The sequence below is a fragment of the Silene latifolia genome, chromosome 10 (assembly GCF_048544455.1).
Source record: "Silene latifolia isolate original U9 population chromosome 10, ASM4854445v1, whole genome shotgun sequence".
Classification (NCBI taxonomy): Eukaryota; Viridiplantae; Streptophyta; class Magnoliopsida; order Caryophyllales; family Caryophyllaceae; genus Silene; species Silene latifolia.
In genome coordinates, this window is record NC_133535.1 from 145,818,596 (window position 1) to 145,832,711 (window position 14,116).

General features: G+C 36.2%; 2 protein-coding genes across 2 annotated transcripts; one reads left to right on the plus strand and one right to left on the minus strand.

Annotated features, from left to right (window-relative positions):
* Positions 1-1,181: 1,181 nt before the first annotated feature.
* LOC141606194 (uncharacterized) lies at positions 1,182-8,141 on the plus strand. Its single transcript, XM_074425231.1, has 5 exons — positions 1,182-1,604; positions 3,105-3,206; positions 6,276-6,417; positions 7,338-7,387; positions 7,767-8,141. The coding sequence occupies exons 1-5, from the start codon at positions 1,518-1,520 to the stop codon at positions 7,986-7,988; spliced, it is 603 nt and encodes a 200-aa protein (XP_074281332.1). The 5' UTR covers positions 1,182-1,517; the 3' UTR covers positions 7,989-8,141.
* Positions 8,142-8,667: 526 nt separating this feature from the next.
* Positions 8,668-14,006, minus strand: LOC141606193 (eukaryotic translation initiation factor 2 subunit gamma-like). The gene is made up of 9 exons (XM_074425230.1): positions 13,793-14,006; positions 12,318-12,462; positions 12,157-12,218; positions 11,958-12,070; positions 11,652-11,754; positions 10,962-11,189; positions 10,639-10,857; positions 9,485-9,745; positions 8,668-9,234 (listed from the first exon to the last, which is right to left on the minus strand). The coding sequence occupies exons 2-9, from the start codon at positions 12,421-12,423 to the stop codon at positions 8,932-8,934; spliced, it is 1,395 nt and encodes a 464-aa protein (XP_074281331.1). The 5' UTR covers positions 12,424-12,462; positions 13,793-14,006; the 3' UTR covers positions 8,668-8,931.
* Between the last annotated feature and the right edge of the window lie 110 nt (positions 14,007-14,116).

Sequence of the window (14,116 nt, forward strand, 5' to 3'; positions counted from 1 at the left end):
TATTATATAAAACCGATTAATTGTTAAATATAACTAATACGATTAATAATTATTATAAATTAGTAATTAAATGAGCTAATTAAACAATTAAGCACGCAAAATAGAGTCGAAATAAGCTAATAGGACGGGGCTAAATCGTCCTAAATTAGGACGATATCACCCGATTGTCCGGAAGCTAAAAAGGTTTGGGCGATGTTTTCGTATGCTAAATTACAACTTTTCTACACCTCCACTAGTGTCCGAGGATTGGTTATTGAAAATCTGATGAAAGGCGAGAACGGTGGGCTGGAGCCTGGAATTGTGGCCCTCAACTTTCTCCGTAGTGGTATGGTGGTTATGGCGTTGGCAGAATTGTCGAAGTTTTAATCGAACAGAGGATATTGTGTCCAATACCTATACTTTCCTAATGCGACAAGTTTGGGAAGTACTCTATGCAAAAGAGCCGAGTGACATTTGTTCTAAATCAAGAGAGAAATGACATCATAAGATTTTCGTTAGATGCGTTGCACCGCCCTTCTAAGGGTAATCCAGGTTTGTGTGGTGTGGGAGGCATCTTTAGGTCAATTAAATGGGGCTTTTGCGGAGAAGCTCGGTTTGGCTACACTCGGTTTGGCTACAGTAAATCGAAATGAAATTATAGCTTTGCGGAGAGGTTAGATGATTGCTTTGAAACTTCAGTTACTCATCTAATTATTCAGACGGATTCACAAGTTGTCAGAATACTAATAGATACGAAATTCTCTTTTCAAACGGCGCACTTCCACTTGATGCAATTTTGTCAAGCATTTATTCGAGATAGTCCGTCGAAAGTTGAATTACATCATATTTATCGGAAGCAAATTCATGTGCGGAATGGCTAGCAAATCATGGAGTTTCTCAAATGCAGCACTTGGTCGTTATGATCATTCCAATGTGCCCAATCACCTCTTTCAATTGGTGGAGCAAGATACTGGAGGCGTCTCATGGCCTCGTGTGATCCCTTTCTTTTCTTTTTAGTTTTATCATAGTAATTTCGTAGTTCGTTAGTTTGTTATTTTTTTTTGTTTTGGGAATTTTAGTCCGCTTCTCTTCACCCAAAAAATATTACATTATTATTTTTATTTTGACATTATGAAAAATTAAAAAATTACACTCCGTATAATCTTATCGTACTCAAGAAGAGAAATCTTATCGTACTCGGTAAGACAAATTAAACTAGTCGAAAATAGATCGATCCCAATTCCCATCAAATCCTTTCACTACCAAGTCCTCACTAGCCAAAGGACCCATTAATCAATCCTGAGGCTCCTCTCCTCCTGCTCATCTCTCCTTTCTTTGTCCAACTTTCACCCAATTCTCCTCACTTCATCGATCAATCAATCCATTAATTAAATATCAGTATTTCCTCAATTCATCAATAAAGTTTCAATCTTTTTTTCTTGTTTCATCATTTGGGCATTTGATTTTCCCCCAAAAGTTTCAAACTTTATTTATTTGCTTGCAAATTAGTCATCTGGGCACCTCCCGAATCATCAATTATGGGTAAAAATCAAGCTTACAAAGCTATGCAAAGATCTAGGGTGGGGTCCAGTAATGGTAACCCTGATGAGGTTGAGGATGGCATGGTTTGTACCCTTCCATATCATTTTGACTTTTTTCTCCTTTAATTCTATATTTTTTTTGTAATTTCAAGATCCTTTCTTTTGATTTTGTTGTTTTTGTTATTGTTTGGGTATTGTTTCATTTTAGTTTGAGTTTATCAAGTTGACTGTGTAATTACAGATATCCGTCTTAAACTTAAAACGGGACGAACTGCTGTGTAAAAGGTTGTGATTATAACAGATAACAGTATATGCTGCTGTCTTTATAGTAGCAGCAATGTGTGGATTTAGGGGAAAAAGAATGGCATGCGTTGACATTACAGAACCTCAAGTGAGCAGCAATATTTTACTAGAATATTCATGCTTTGTTTGTCAGAAAACTCATATTATCCAGGAAATATAACTTCTTAATTTTGCTGAAATCGACTCGGTTTCGCAGTGGTTATGTATTATTAAGGAGTACTATATATGCTCTCAAGTTTTGAATGTATGGAGAAGCTTTTTCTGGAGTAATTAAATGATGGTGCATTACATCACTTTCTGCTTTGGGTATTGGGTTTGTCAATTGAAGTTCTTAGACTATTCAAACAGCTTTTTCTGGAGTATGTATCATGTTGTGTTAATGTGAGTTGACGAGTTTGCTAAAGTACCCCACATGTGGGTCTCTCGCATTGAAAGGTGAGACAAATTGATCACTTTGTAAAACCGAGGGTTTACTCTACTCATTGTCAATAACTTGGTATGGAACCTAGTTTAGGTTTTAAGAAGTTAACTTTGTGTCTCGTCCTTGTGGGTGCAGCCCTTACCTGTTTTTTGTGGAATTTGACAGGGTATTTCAAACAATAGGAATTGAGTAACATGATATTCTTTGGCTGCATCTGTAGATGTAGGGTATGTAGTCATATGATGTAAGCGACTAAACGATGTGATTGTTCTCTAAAGTCTTTGAGTTGTCGTTTGTGCTAAGGAGCGACAGTGTAGATGTTCTTCTAGCAGTACAAAGAGTGGTCACTGTTATGTGCACCAAGTAGCTTTGCTCCTATGTAATTAGATGTGGCACTATTGGTTGTTAGGAATGCAAGATCAGGTGGAAGACATTAAATATCTGAGGATCGTAATTATCATAAATAAATCATAGTTGGCCAAAAACAAAACGCTGAAACTTAATATTTAAATTTTAGGATAGTACAGTATAAGCAAACAATGCTGATCTTTGAGGGGGAAAAAAGCGGGTTGCTGGCTTGATTATGTGACCTTGAGACTATTATTTGCCTAAGAAACCGGCAAAGCACACTTTTTTATGGATTTGTATGAACAAGATGTCATTTATGGACTTTATTCTCAGATATTTGGGGAGTTCAGGCCCCTTCTTTCCCCTCGATAATCCACGGCTAAGGAAAACGCAAAACTTGTTAAGACTCAATCATACTAATTTCTAGCTTCATAGTCTTTATTTGATGTACAGTTTTCGGCAGTTGATTGATAATCTGTTCCACATACATTTACTGATGAGGAGAGTCTCAGGTGGATGGTTCATTTCATACACCAGAGTGGCATGCTGCTCGTTTGGCTAACCTGAAAACCTCACACACTGTCACTTGGGAGGAGTTCAAGCAGAAGCAAAAGGTATATTCTGCTTTACTGAGTGCTTCATTGTGGAAACCTTCTTCTTAATGTTAGTTAATCTCCACAACTTTTAGGGATTGTTCTTATTTTTCTTTCGATTAGTACAAGTGTACAACGTTGGTATTTAACCACTAATAGGCTAATAGCACTTTTAGTTAATCTCCACAACGTTAAATCTCATCAATCCAACTAACATGAATAACCCATTACCCAAAAATGATGAATAATGTCTTATTTTAAATACGTTAGGTAGGTTATCAAGTCAACTGATCCTAGTTGTGAGCCATTTAAATAAATAGTTTTTTCGTGCCGGGTTCGTATCAAAAAACCTCAACCCTACCCCAACCCAAATAAATTTCATGTTGTGTCTGTGTCAACCCAACTACTTAAACGTGTACGACATTAACCCTAACCCGTTGACTTTGTTTTGGCTCGCGCCGGGTTCTCAGATCGGATCAAATATTGCCATCTCTATGGTTATTTCTTATATGGTTGGGACTGTGTAATTACAATGCTGGAAATTGGAAATAGTGATGTTCATTTGGTGTGTTAATGGTAAATTATTAAGGGCAAAGCTGAAACCTCCAATTTCCCTATAGCAATCCATGGTTGTTCATGTTCCATCTAAAGCACTTAAAATGCAGTACTTTGATTTTTGTTCTGAGCTGCTCATAATATTTGTTATGTTTGTCGAAGGGTTATTTGCATTTTGGTGCCCTAATGTTTGGGCTAATTCAACTTTCATGACCTAAAGGGTTATAACAACAAAATTGCATCCTAGTAAGACAATTTAAAAATAAGATAAGATCACCAAAGTGATTATTTTCTTTAGTGATTATTTTTGCATTTTATCATATCAAAAACTATCATTTACTTTTATTAAATTGACTATGGCATACCTTCATTCAGCAAAAGGAGGGGGAATTGTCCAGATTCAGTTTACCAAATTGGCACTTACCCGAAACCTTGGGTCATTAAAGTGAATTAGTGACATCCCAAGATACCTAAGTCGAATTTATCTAAATCTCATGGAACCGATGTGGAAGTAATACTTCATCTAATTAGGTGAACATGCATGACTCGTATAGTAGTGGAATCGCTGTTATAGCCTAGGATTGACTGTAATGAGTTTTAGACCTCTTTTACTTTTATGGTGAAATCATGCTGAGTGGGCTACTTGTTGCTTAGTCTCCATGATTTTAAATCACTGATTGATTTTATTTGGCTAGTTTTAGTATTACTATAGTCTTAATTTTAAGAGCATGTGCAACCCAGGTTCTCTTTTTCCTTAGTTTTTCGGTGTCTTCCTATATTTTTACACCATCTTTTCTTTCACACCCCCCACCCCCACCCCCCCGCTTCACCTTCCACTGTGTTATCCTCTTCCTTTTAAGGTTTACCCGTCTCTCTAACAATCATAATGTTTCATCATAATTCTATTTATCCCACAGCCACAAGTTTTATCATATAAGCAAATAATAAAACCTGGAATTTTTTGAATAAATATGTTCTTAAGTAGAATATATTACTTAGAGAGTTAGAGACTAACGGGTGAAAATGGCTCAGTATCTACATTCTATTTATAAAATGAGAAACATGCTATGGATAGTCTAATTTTTTCTATCTTTCTAAGTACCTTTGGAAAATATTATAATTGATGAAAATCAATTTTAGTCCAATACCACCTTGGAAGAATAGTTAAATACTCATAGTTAAAGAATTAAGATAAGGTGACAAGTGTCACATTGGGACTGCAAGAAACCCAAAAAAAATGAATCGCAAAGCCAAAAGCGACTAGATAATGGTTTCCTCCATGGAAAGATGAGTCTCCTTTGTTTGAGGGAACCCTTTGGACTTCTATAACCAAGGAGAAACTCTATTAAACGAGAAAGAAAAGAAAAAGGAACCCTTTTGCCTTGGTTGTGGTTCTCCAAGGCTTGTGTTTGTGTCTTTGTGGAAGCCTACTATCTTACTCCCTCCATTCTATTTATATTTTCCTCATATAACTAGAGGTCATTTCAAAGATTTAGTAGTGAACTATTGTCATTACCATTGACTTAATGAATTTACATGTAGAGATAGCATATGACTCCTCTAGAAGTAGAAACAGATTGAGCGAAGTATATACGGGGTAATTAACTAAGGATTGTATGGTGAATTCACTTTTTAGTTTACTAGATATAGAATTAGGCTAATTATTTTGGAATTGACCAAGAAGGAAATGGAAATAATGTAAATGGCATTGAAAGAGCATAATTTGGAAAGAGCATAATTTATGGGCCTTTTATCATGCAATGCTTGATTTTTCGAGCTTGAAATGCATGTACCAAGAAGAATGTTATGTAACTTTATACAGGCTATTGTAAAGAAAAAAACAGGCTCGTTTAAAACCGGCAGATAAGGATACTAATAAAGCAAAAGAATGTGCAAGAAATTGCTGGTGCATTTTCAGTGGATATGTTGTCTTCTTAGCTACAAGTGGAGAAAGGTTGGTATCTGGGTTATTTATGAGCTGCCTTTTCTCTCAAGGGTTCCACAATGTCAGCCTGGTTGTGGCGAATTGGAGGTCCTGTATTATCAGTTTAATTGGATGTGCTTGCCTTGCAATATCCTGCTCTGGGTTGCAAATTTTCACTAGTTTTTACGGCATGGTATAAAATGTGCTACGGGTGTTGGTTGCGGGTGACGGTAGCAAAATCTGGTAGCATGATGTCACAGATTTTAAAGTAATGGATCGTGACCAAATGCCTTAATTTTCGCGTCTTTACAAAATCTGAATTTGAGTTTATTTTTATGCATGCTTTCAGCCTATCTTCTTTTTTTTTGACCTTTTTTTTTTCACAAATACATGTAGCATTTGTTAATATACATGTTCAGAAAAATAGCTGTTTAAAAATATTAATTCACGATGACATCAGTTAGGCAGCACGTAATAATAGTGATATTTTGAAATATCAGCTTTTGCGAGCAAGGCACTAACGTTTTTCATTGGGTCTAATAATAGTGATATTCTGTTACGTAAGTTGTATACCATGGATTAGGGATTTATTTGTTATCTCTGCTATTCAGGAAGATGCAGTGAAAAGAGGTGAATTAGAAGCTGACAAAGACAGGATGATGAAAGAATACAGGGCTCAACTTGATGCAGAAAGAGAACGGAAACTTTCTCAAGGAAGAAACCATTCTAGTAGCAAATCCAAACACAAAAAAGGTATTGGGGAAGATCCTACATATTAGAAAACGTATGGTATGTTGTATCTTTGTAGCTATATTTATTAAAATATATGTGTGGGTTTATATGGTGTATATACTTATGTCAAGGCTATGCTTCACACCCCAAGTATATGCTTTGTATTTCGGTATATCCTTGAGTAAAAATGGTTTGTCACTTTAAGTGCTTTGTGCACATGATGTATAGAGATACATTGAAAATTCCATTAAAATTCTAGTATCGAGAATACAAAATGACCTTTTAAATGGTTTCTTATAAACTGACAATTATTTTGGAACTTTAATATTTGGCTAATATGACTTGCAATTTCCAGCATAGAGTGTAGTTAACCCTAAGCAAATATCACTCTTATATTGATGGCCAATTCTTGATGATACATCTTCTATTAGGTTTCAAAGATAGTGTTGTGGTTGACTCATACAGTATATCGATTAAAATCAACTTCGTATGATCACCAAAATCAATTAAGGGCAATATAATAGGGTGGACGACTGGACGGAGTATAATGCACAGGAAAAAAGAGAGAATTTTTGTGTTATGACAAAATAATCATCTCTTGGTGTCATCGAGTCATGTTCAGGTTTTGTTTTGTTTCCTCGCTCACACTTTAGTGCTAGTTTTGTTAACTCTACTTCCTAGCATTTTTTTTGAATGCCACGTTCTATATGCTTTTTTTAGAGAGAGAAGAATCTTGGTCCTGTTTAATTTGCATTTATACAGACCATATCAATAAATTTTTCGTCTCTTATGACTAGCTGAACAAAGAATTTCATAGAAGTCCTAATAAATTGTTCAAAACATATGGGACATGAAGGAAAACATCCAAGAACTAACTTGAATTGCTTTATGTTGACATTTTAATTTCGAAATTCTTAGATTTTGATTTTTTGTTGTGGCAGATAAAGATAAAGAAAAGAGTTCGAAGAAACGTAGTAGCAAAAAAAGAAAGGTATCTCCCTGTTAACTTGGTTTGCTTTTTAGCTTTTAACATTTTAATACCTTCTCTTAGCTTTTAACATTGTCAAAATAAAATTGTTGTTAAATAAAGTATACTGTATTATTTTTGGACTATCCTTTTTGACCGGTTTTGTACCATAAGACGGTCTTCATAGGGCTTAGGTATTTTCCTTGTGAAATCGACTTTTTCTTACTATAAGACCGTCTCATTGGAGGGTTGCTCTGATCTTTACATTCCTTGAGAAATCGATTTTTTCTTACCGGTCATAATTTCACTAGTAAATGAACCCTCTTCCTTATCTACAGCAAGAATATGTCAATATTTCAGCTCAGAATTCTAACCTATGTCACCATTTCTATGTTGATCGCAGCATTCAAAGAGGCGGTCTTCAGATTCAAGCTCCTCAAGCTCATCTTCTGAATATTCTAGTAGTGATGAAGAAGAGAGGGAGTCGCGAAGGTCAAAATCTAGATCTAAGAGGACAAGAAAGGAAAGAAAACATAGGTCTAGGAGCAAAATTTCAGGCAGCGAGGGTGAAGAGGCCGATGGCCCTCTACCACTTTCTAGGTTTTTTGGCAATGTGAAAAGCTAAGCCGGAAACACAAAACTACTCTCAATTTGTATTATGTTTAACTTTATGTTATCAACAAGAGTTTCTTTCTTGGAATTATCTTCTTTTCGCTTTTGTCAATCCAATGTCGTCATAATTACTTGGTTAGTAATGATTTGGGTTTCGTTAACATAAGCTGCCGTAGTTCTGATTTCTCAATTATGTTAGCTCAATTTACCATATTTTCTCATCAGTATCCTTCACTCGAAGTTAACCAATTCTAGAACCACATTGGTACAATAGCACTAGGCACTTTCTGAGTACTGAACTGCTTCGACATTGAAAGAACTGTATGCCTATTTCTATAGTTTCTCTTAATAGACGGTTTTATACAACAATGATATCTTGGAGCTCGTTTGATATTTATTCTATTAAGAACGTTAATGCAAAATGGTACCTCAAATGTTGAAACATGTTTAGCTCCGCATTCCACCTAGTCTATAATTATGTTGGTGACGATAGATCGAGTAATTCAAACAAGTTAAATTGATACTCTCTCTGGCTTGCTGTTTTCTTCCCACTTCATTATAATACTCCTCACATATAATAGAGAAACGGGAAGAAAAATAAAAGACAGAGGGAGTAGCTTCCAGTACAAAAGGGAGGAAAGGTGACAAATCTGACAATTTGAACAAACAAAAAAAAAATTCCAAGATCTCAATGAATGAACCGTAACAAGTGGACTCAAAAGCTCTATTGCAAAAAGCCGCAGAAATGTACAACTCCAAAAGAAAACAAGACCGCCTAAAAAACAAAATATACGAAATTGCAAATCATCTCCAAGACAAATTCCAAAGAAACCATAAGCTAATTAAAAAAAAAAGTTTATTCCATATGGAAAAAATGATCTGAAGGGCTTGTCTCTGGTTCCACATCACCGAATTCTTGTATTCTTCCTATATAGTTTGTCTCGGTTTTGTTTCAGTTAAATGGGGCAGGGTGGTATATCGATTGTTGTACCGGCTTGAATTTGGCCCCACCCAATAAGTCGCCAATGCTTCTCAACACGACGGCTGAGTGCGATCTTCTCACCTTTGCTTGTGCAAACTGGAGATGTCAGTTGCAATTTTGCCAAGTCGTTTTTGACGGCAATTACTCGGGCTCCAGTTGACATGGAACCAATGTTCAACATAAGAATTTCACCTTTGGTTAATTTTGTGACCTTGCCTTGTTTCTCCGTCCCCTTAGTCCTGACACCAAGCAGCCGTCTTAGCAAGAAGAAATTCACCTGCGCCATTGGGAGTTCGTGGGTTCAGAAATCCAAATAACCATGAACTAGGGATAGAATGCCAAAAAGGCGAAGAAAACCGTTTTGAACATTGTTAATGAGGGGCAAGAACTACACTGGAAATCTGACCAACTAAACACAAAGCCAGATGTGGTATTTTTAGGCTACATATGAAAGTGAAATAATGAAAATGTGCACCAAAATATAGAAGGAAAGTGGAAGTACAATGCTACAGAACAAAGGGATTTACCTCTAGCTCAACGAAAACATCTGGAAGAGATCCAACATCGCCAAGTACTTGACCTACTAATCGGTCAGCACGGGTTAAAGTAGGGTCCATGGTTGTTCCAACCCCAATCAGACCTCCTGGCACAGCAAATTGTAGCTCGTTCTGATCAGCGTACAATGAAACTATTCTGGAATATATGGGCGTGCACTTAATGTTTCCAGATTCATCTTTCACAACAATTCCAGGACGAACCTCAATATTTTGGTTCACCCTTAGAACACCCTGCAAGCATTGCAGGGACCATGAGAAACACTTACAAAGAAACTGTAATATAAATTAGCAGCTCATTGGCACATTTGAAAAGTATAGTAACCACTAGATAAAATTGTGAAGAAACTAAAACCAGGGCTACAAGCATACCAGCCTAAAAACCCACAACTAAGCAAAAGAAGTCATTCGAAGCACTTAACGGTGTATGTCTCGTTTCATATAAAAACACAGCCTCATGAACGGTCACGTCCACTAGAAATGCTATACAAAACAACTGGTGTCATTATTCTCATATCATCAGATGAAAGTTACTTTGACAAACAAAAACAAGCTGAAGTCCATCGTTTTCTGTCTCTTTTATTTGATCAGAAATGGTTACCGAATTCGCTCGGTGCCCAACGAATCGCGAATTAAAAGCAAATTCTATCATGTTGCTTACTGAAAATACATATAACACACATTCTATATGAGCGAAGAGCGAATTGCGAATTGGCAAGTATTCATAGCGAATTCGGTAACCATATAAATCAGAATGACCTAACGAGCAAATTGTACATGAGCAATCATTAGAAAATATATATCAAGTACCCTATACAATTTAAAACAGTTAAAATTCGTTACATTCATCATGGAGGACATGCAAAAAGTAGAACAAAATAGAACATAAACTGCACGGATGTCTGGAAAAAGGAAACTGGTAAACGGCATACAACGAAGCTTAAATTGAACTTACATATACAGCATAACAACAAACAAACAAACAAACAAACAAACAAACAAACAAACAAAAAATCTTTTATGAGGAACATTCATGCATATCAGCTCACTTAATATAGGGAACCTTAGACACTACAGCATGACACTTATGGAGACATCAACCATGTGATACTGGGTAAGAAGAGAACCTTAAGAATACTTCCTCCAGCAACACCACCACGTATATCATCAACCTCATAACCAGGTTTGTTAACATCAAAAGAACGAATCACAATCATATTTGGTGGCGAGGTAAAATTCCTCTCAGGAATGGGAATCTTTTTTACGATATACTCGCAAACAACGTCAATGTTGTACTTCAACTGTGCAGATATTGGAACTACTGGAGCTGAATCAGCAACAGTTCCCTGCAAACCAGACAAGCAATAATTAGCGTTTAGCAATACGCATCATTTTACCCTCTGGCAAGAGCAAATGCATTCAGACAATTGGGTGATTCAAGACAAGATACCTGAACGAATTTCTCAATTGCTTCATGTTGGTTGATAGCTATATTTTCTTGAACTAGATCAACCTTATTTTGAAGAATGATGATATGCTGAAGTCGCATGATTTCAATGGCAGCAAGATGCTCGGAGGTTTGGGGTTGAGGACAGCTCTCATTGGCAGCAATGAGAAGTAAAGCGCCATCCATAATAGCAGCTCCATTAAGCATGGTGGCCATGAGAATATCATGACCCTGAAATCAACAATTAAGATAGATGAATCACCCTATGAAACTCTATATGTTAAAAAACAGAAGGCTTCTAAATCTCAAACTACTTGAAACATGTGATTCAGACAACTGTAAACATTCAGAATTCAGACTGTGCTACTCCAAGTATTCTACTTCATCTACGTACACGTGTCCCAACACACTATTCTAGGACATAGGTATGACAGTTAGACACCTCATTTTAAGCCAAAATGCGCGGACTTTTCATAAAAATAGCCGAGTTCAATGCATGGACAAGCATCCACTCCGGACCCATATCAGATACTTTTAAGCTAGTCCAAGCAACATAGCGAGCAAAAGGACAAATTAAGCATTATCAATTGTTGTAAAGACCGTCAGAGGAATTAAAACCATAATCTGAGGCTAACTGACGTCACCAACGAAAAAGGTGAAGACGTATAGTAATTTCAATAAATATTGACTCACTGGACAGTCGACAAAAGACACGTGTCTTAGAAGCTTCATCCTGCAGTTTTCAAATCCAGGCACGTCACACATAGGACTATCTTCCTTTCCACTTCCATATGCCCTGTAAAATCATTTGTCTATTATTTTGGCAACGATATCAAGTTGTACGCAAAATGCTACCTCCTACCTACAACAATCTCCCCTGATTCGCAGAAGATTTCATATTCTAAAATCTAAATAATACTCCCTTCACCCCTTTTACATTTTCCTATATGTGAGGTAAGCTAAGGCAGATTGCATCAATATGATAAATATTAGACATACTTATAGGACTTAGGTCGTGGGCATCGTTCATCCTCACATTTGTATATCTTTGCATTAGCATATCCAAGCTTGATGGTGATATTACGCTCCAACTCGTTCTTAAACCGTACAGTCTGCAAAAAGGAAGCAAACAATTATATATTGCAGAGTGAATTAGTGCTTCGTGCAACACATCATGGAATTATCGATAGAAACATGCCTGTACACCAGATATTGCTTTAACAACAGTTGATTTTCCATGGGCCACATGACCAATGGTTCCTGGGAATAATAAAAAGGGCGCAGATGAGATTTCAATAAAAAACATGTCCTACAGTGAGTTGTGTACTTGTGTGGCAACTGGCAAATACACAAAAATACCAATATTAATAGTTGCTTGACGAGAAATAACTTCTGGTGAGAGAGGATGTAGCTTTGCCACATCCAATTTGCTCAAGTCTTGCTCCATTAGCCCTTTACGCGCCATTCTGAATGCAGTGGTTAAACTCCGCTACCCTTGCAACACCTGCAATAATTAATAAGCAGGAATGTGCAATATTGTCATACAAGTTACCAAACAGTAAAACCAGAATTTAAATATTCATTTAGTGGAGGTAAGGTTATCTACAGTCTGGATATTATATATGGGTATGTCTATGATAAGGCTGCCTCATAGTATAAGACACAATTAATAGTACCAACTCGGCAATAAAACCCCTCTTTCTTGCTTGTGTACAAAATATCAATGATGGCAAGGGGGCAGACAAGTGGTAAGTGTAAAAGATGAATGATGAAAATTAATCTGGTCGGCAATAAGATATATGTGTTCATTTTAATTCAAATTGTCAAGTTAAAACAAAACAAAAAAAATTAGATCCACATTTCCGAAATGGGGCAATTTCATTTGATAGAAAAGAAAATGGGGCAATTCCTTAGTATAAGAGGGAGTATATTTGAAGTAAATCCGACAAAACCTCTCCATCTCTAAGCTAGAATCAAGTTGAGTGAAACATGTGTTGCTCAAACTCTAGCAAATTTAAAGGCTTGAAGGGCTGCGGTGAAGCCACATCTTTCTTTCTTACTACGACAGAAACTTGATCGACACCACTTTCACAGGCAGGAAAGTTTGAACAACACTTTCACCCTAACTACCGACCCCCAAAAACTCATAAAGTCACCTATCTCAATGTTAGACCGTACCACCTAACATCCGCTAAAATCATTCTAAGCATAAACATGTACTAATACTGTAATAATGTATCCTATGAGCACGCATGTTCAACCATTTCCAATTGAATTACCAAGCAAAATAATTCCTCCATTCTATTACTACATTTTTCGAAATGTATACACCCTCTGTCCCAATCATTTGTTTGCCTTTGATTGAAATACCTCTTTGAAAGAATGAAAATGGCGAACAAATGATTGGGACAAAGGGAACACAATTCAATGGAACGGAGGAAGTAAGTGTTATTCTTTATATCATTGAGAACTGCAATAAAACGATGATTAGCCGAAACCATTAACCAGATCAATTTGAGTTGCATCAACACTCCTAATTTTCATTCTCTCTCTCCCAACACAAATCAATAACCAATAATCGCCAGCGAGTGATAGCGCCACATCGAAAATCGACATACAAGCTGAACACATGCTCAAAACGAACAAAATTAAACATGAACTAATTAAAAATTACAACACTTCAAACATCAATTACAATCAATTCCCCCAATTCAAAACAATTACAAATTAACAACCCTAAATATTAGCAAGTCAATCAAGTAACCAGATTAAATAATTATGATTCATGAGGAATATAAAGAGTAAATTAATTAAATAAATGATTGAATACAGACCTAGAGAAGAAGCGGAGAAATGACGCGAGAGGAGAGAGAAAGAGATGAAGACGAAGAAGATGAAGATGCGAATGTGTTAATACGCAGATGGTAACGCTGCAGACGGTAAAAACTCTCTGGATGATACTATGATGCTCTTCGATAATTGAATTCTTAAACCCTAGACCGTAAAATCTTTGTCCGCTTTTTAATTTTAACGGTTTTATTACTTCACGTGTGTATTTCGGATGCAAAACATATAGATGGGGTCATTTACGTGTCATTAATTAAAAGCATATTTAATAAAGCTAGCTATGTTTAATAATTTTTATTTTTTTAAAGGTA

Excerpts from the sequence above, each read along its gene's own strand:
- LOC141606194 (XM_074425231.1), top strand. The coding sequence starts at position 1,518 with ATGGGTAAAAATCAAGCTTACAAAGCTATGCAAAGATCTAGGGTGGGG. Across the intron at positions 3,207-6,275 it reads AGTTCAAGCAGAAGCAAAAG|GAAGATGCAGTGAAAAGAGG; the intron begins GTATATTCTGCT and ends TCTGCTATTCAG. Across the intron at positions 7,388-7,766 it reads GTAGTAGCAAAAAAAGAAAG|CATTCAAAGAGGCGGTCTTC; the intron begins GTATCTCCCTGT and ends TGTTGATCGCAG.
- LOC141606193 (XM_074425230.1), bottom strand. The coding sequence starts at position 12,423 with ATGGCGCGTAAAGGGCTAATGGAGCAAGACTTGAGCAAATTGGATGTG. Across the intron at positions 12,219-12,317 it reads TCAAGCAACTATTAATATTG|GAACCATTGGTCATGTGGCC; the intron begins GTATTTTTGTGT and ends TATTATTCCCAG. Across the intron at positions 11,755-11,957 it reads CCACGACCTAAGTCCTATAA|GGCATATGGAAGTGGAAAGG; the intron begins GTATGTCTAATA and ends ATGATTTTACAG.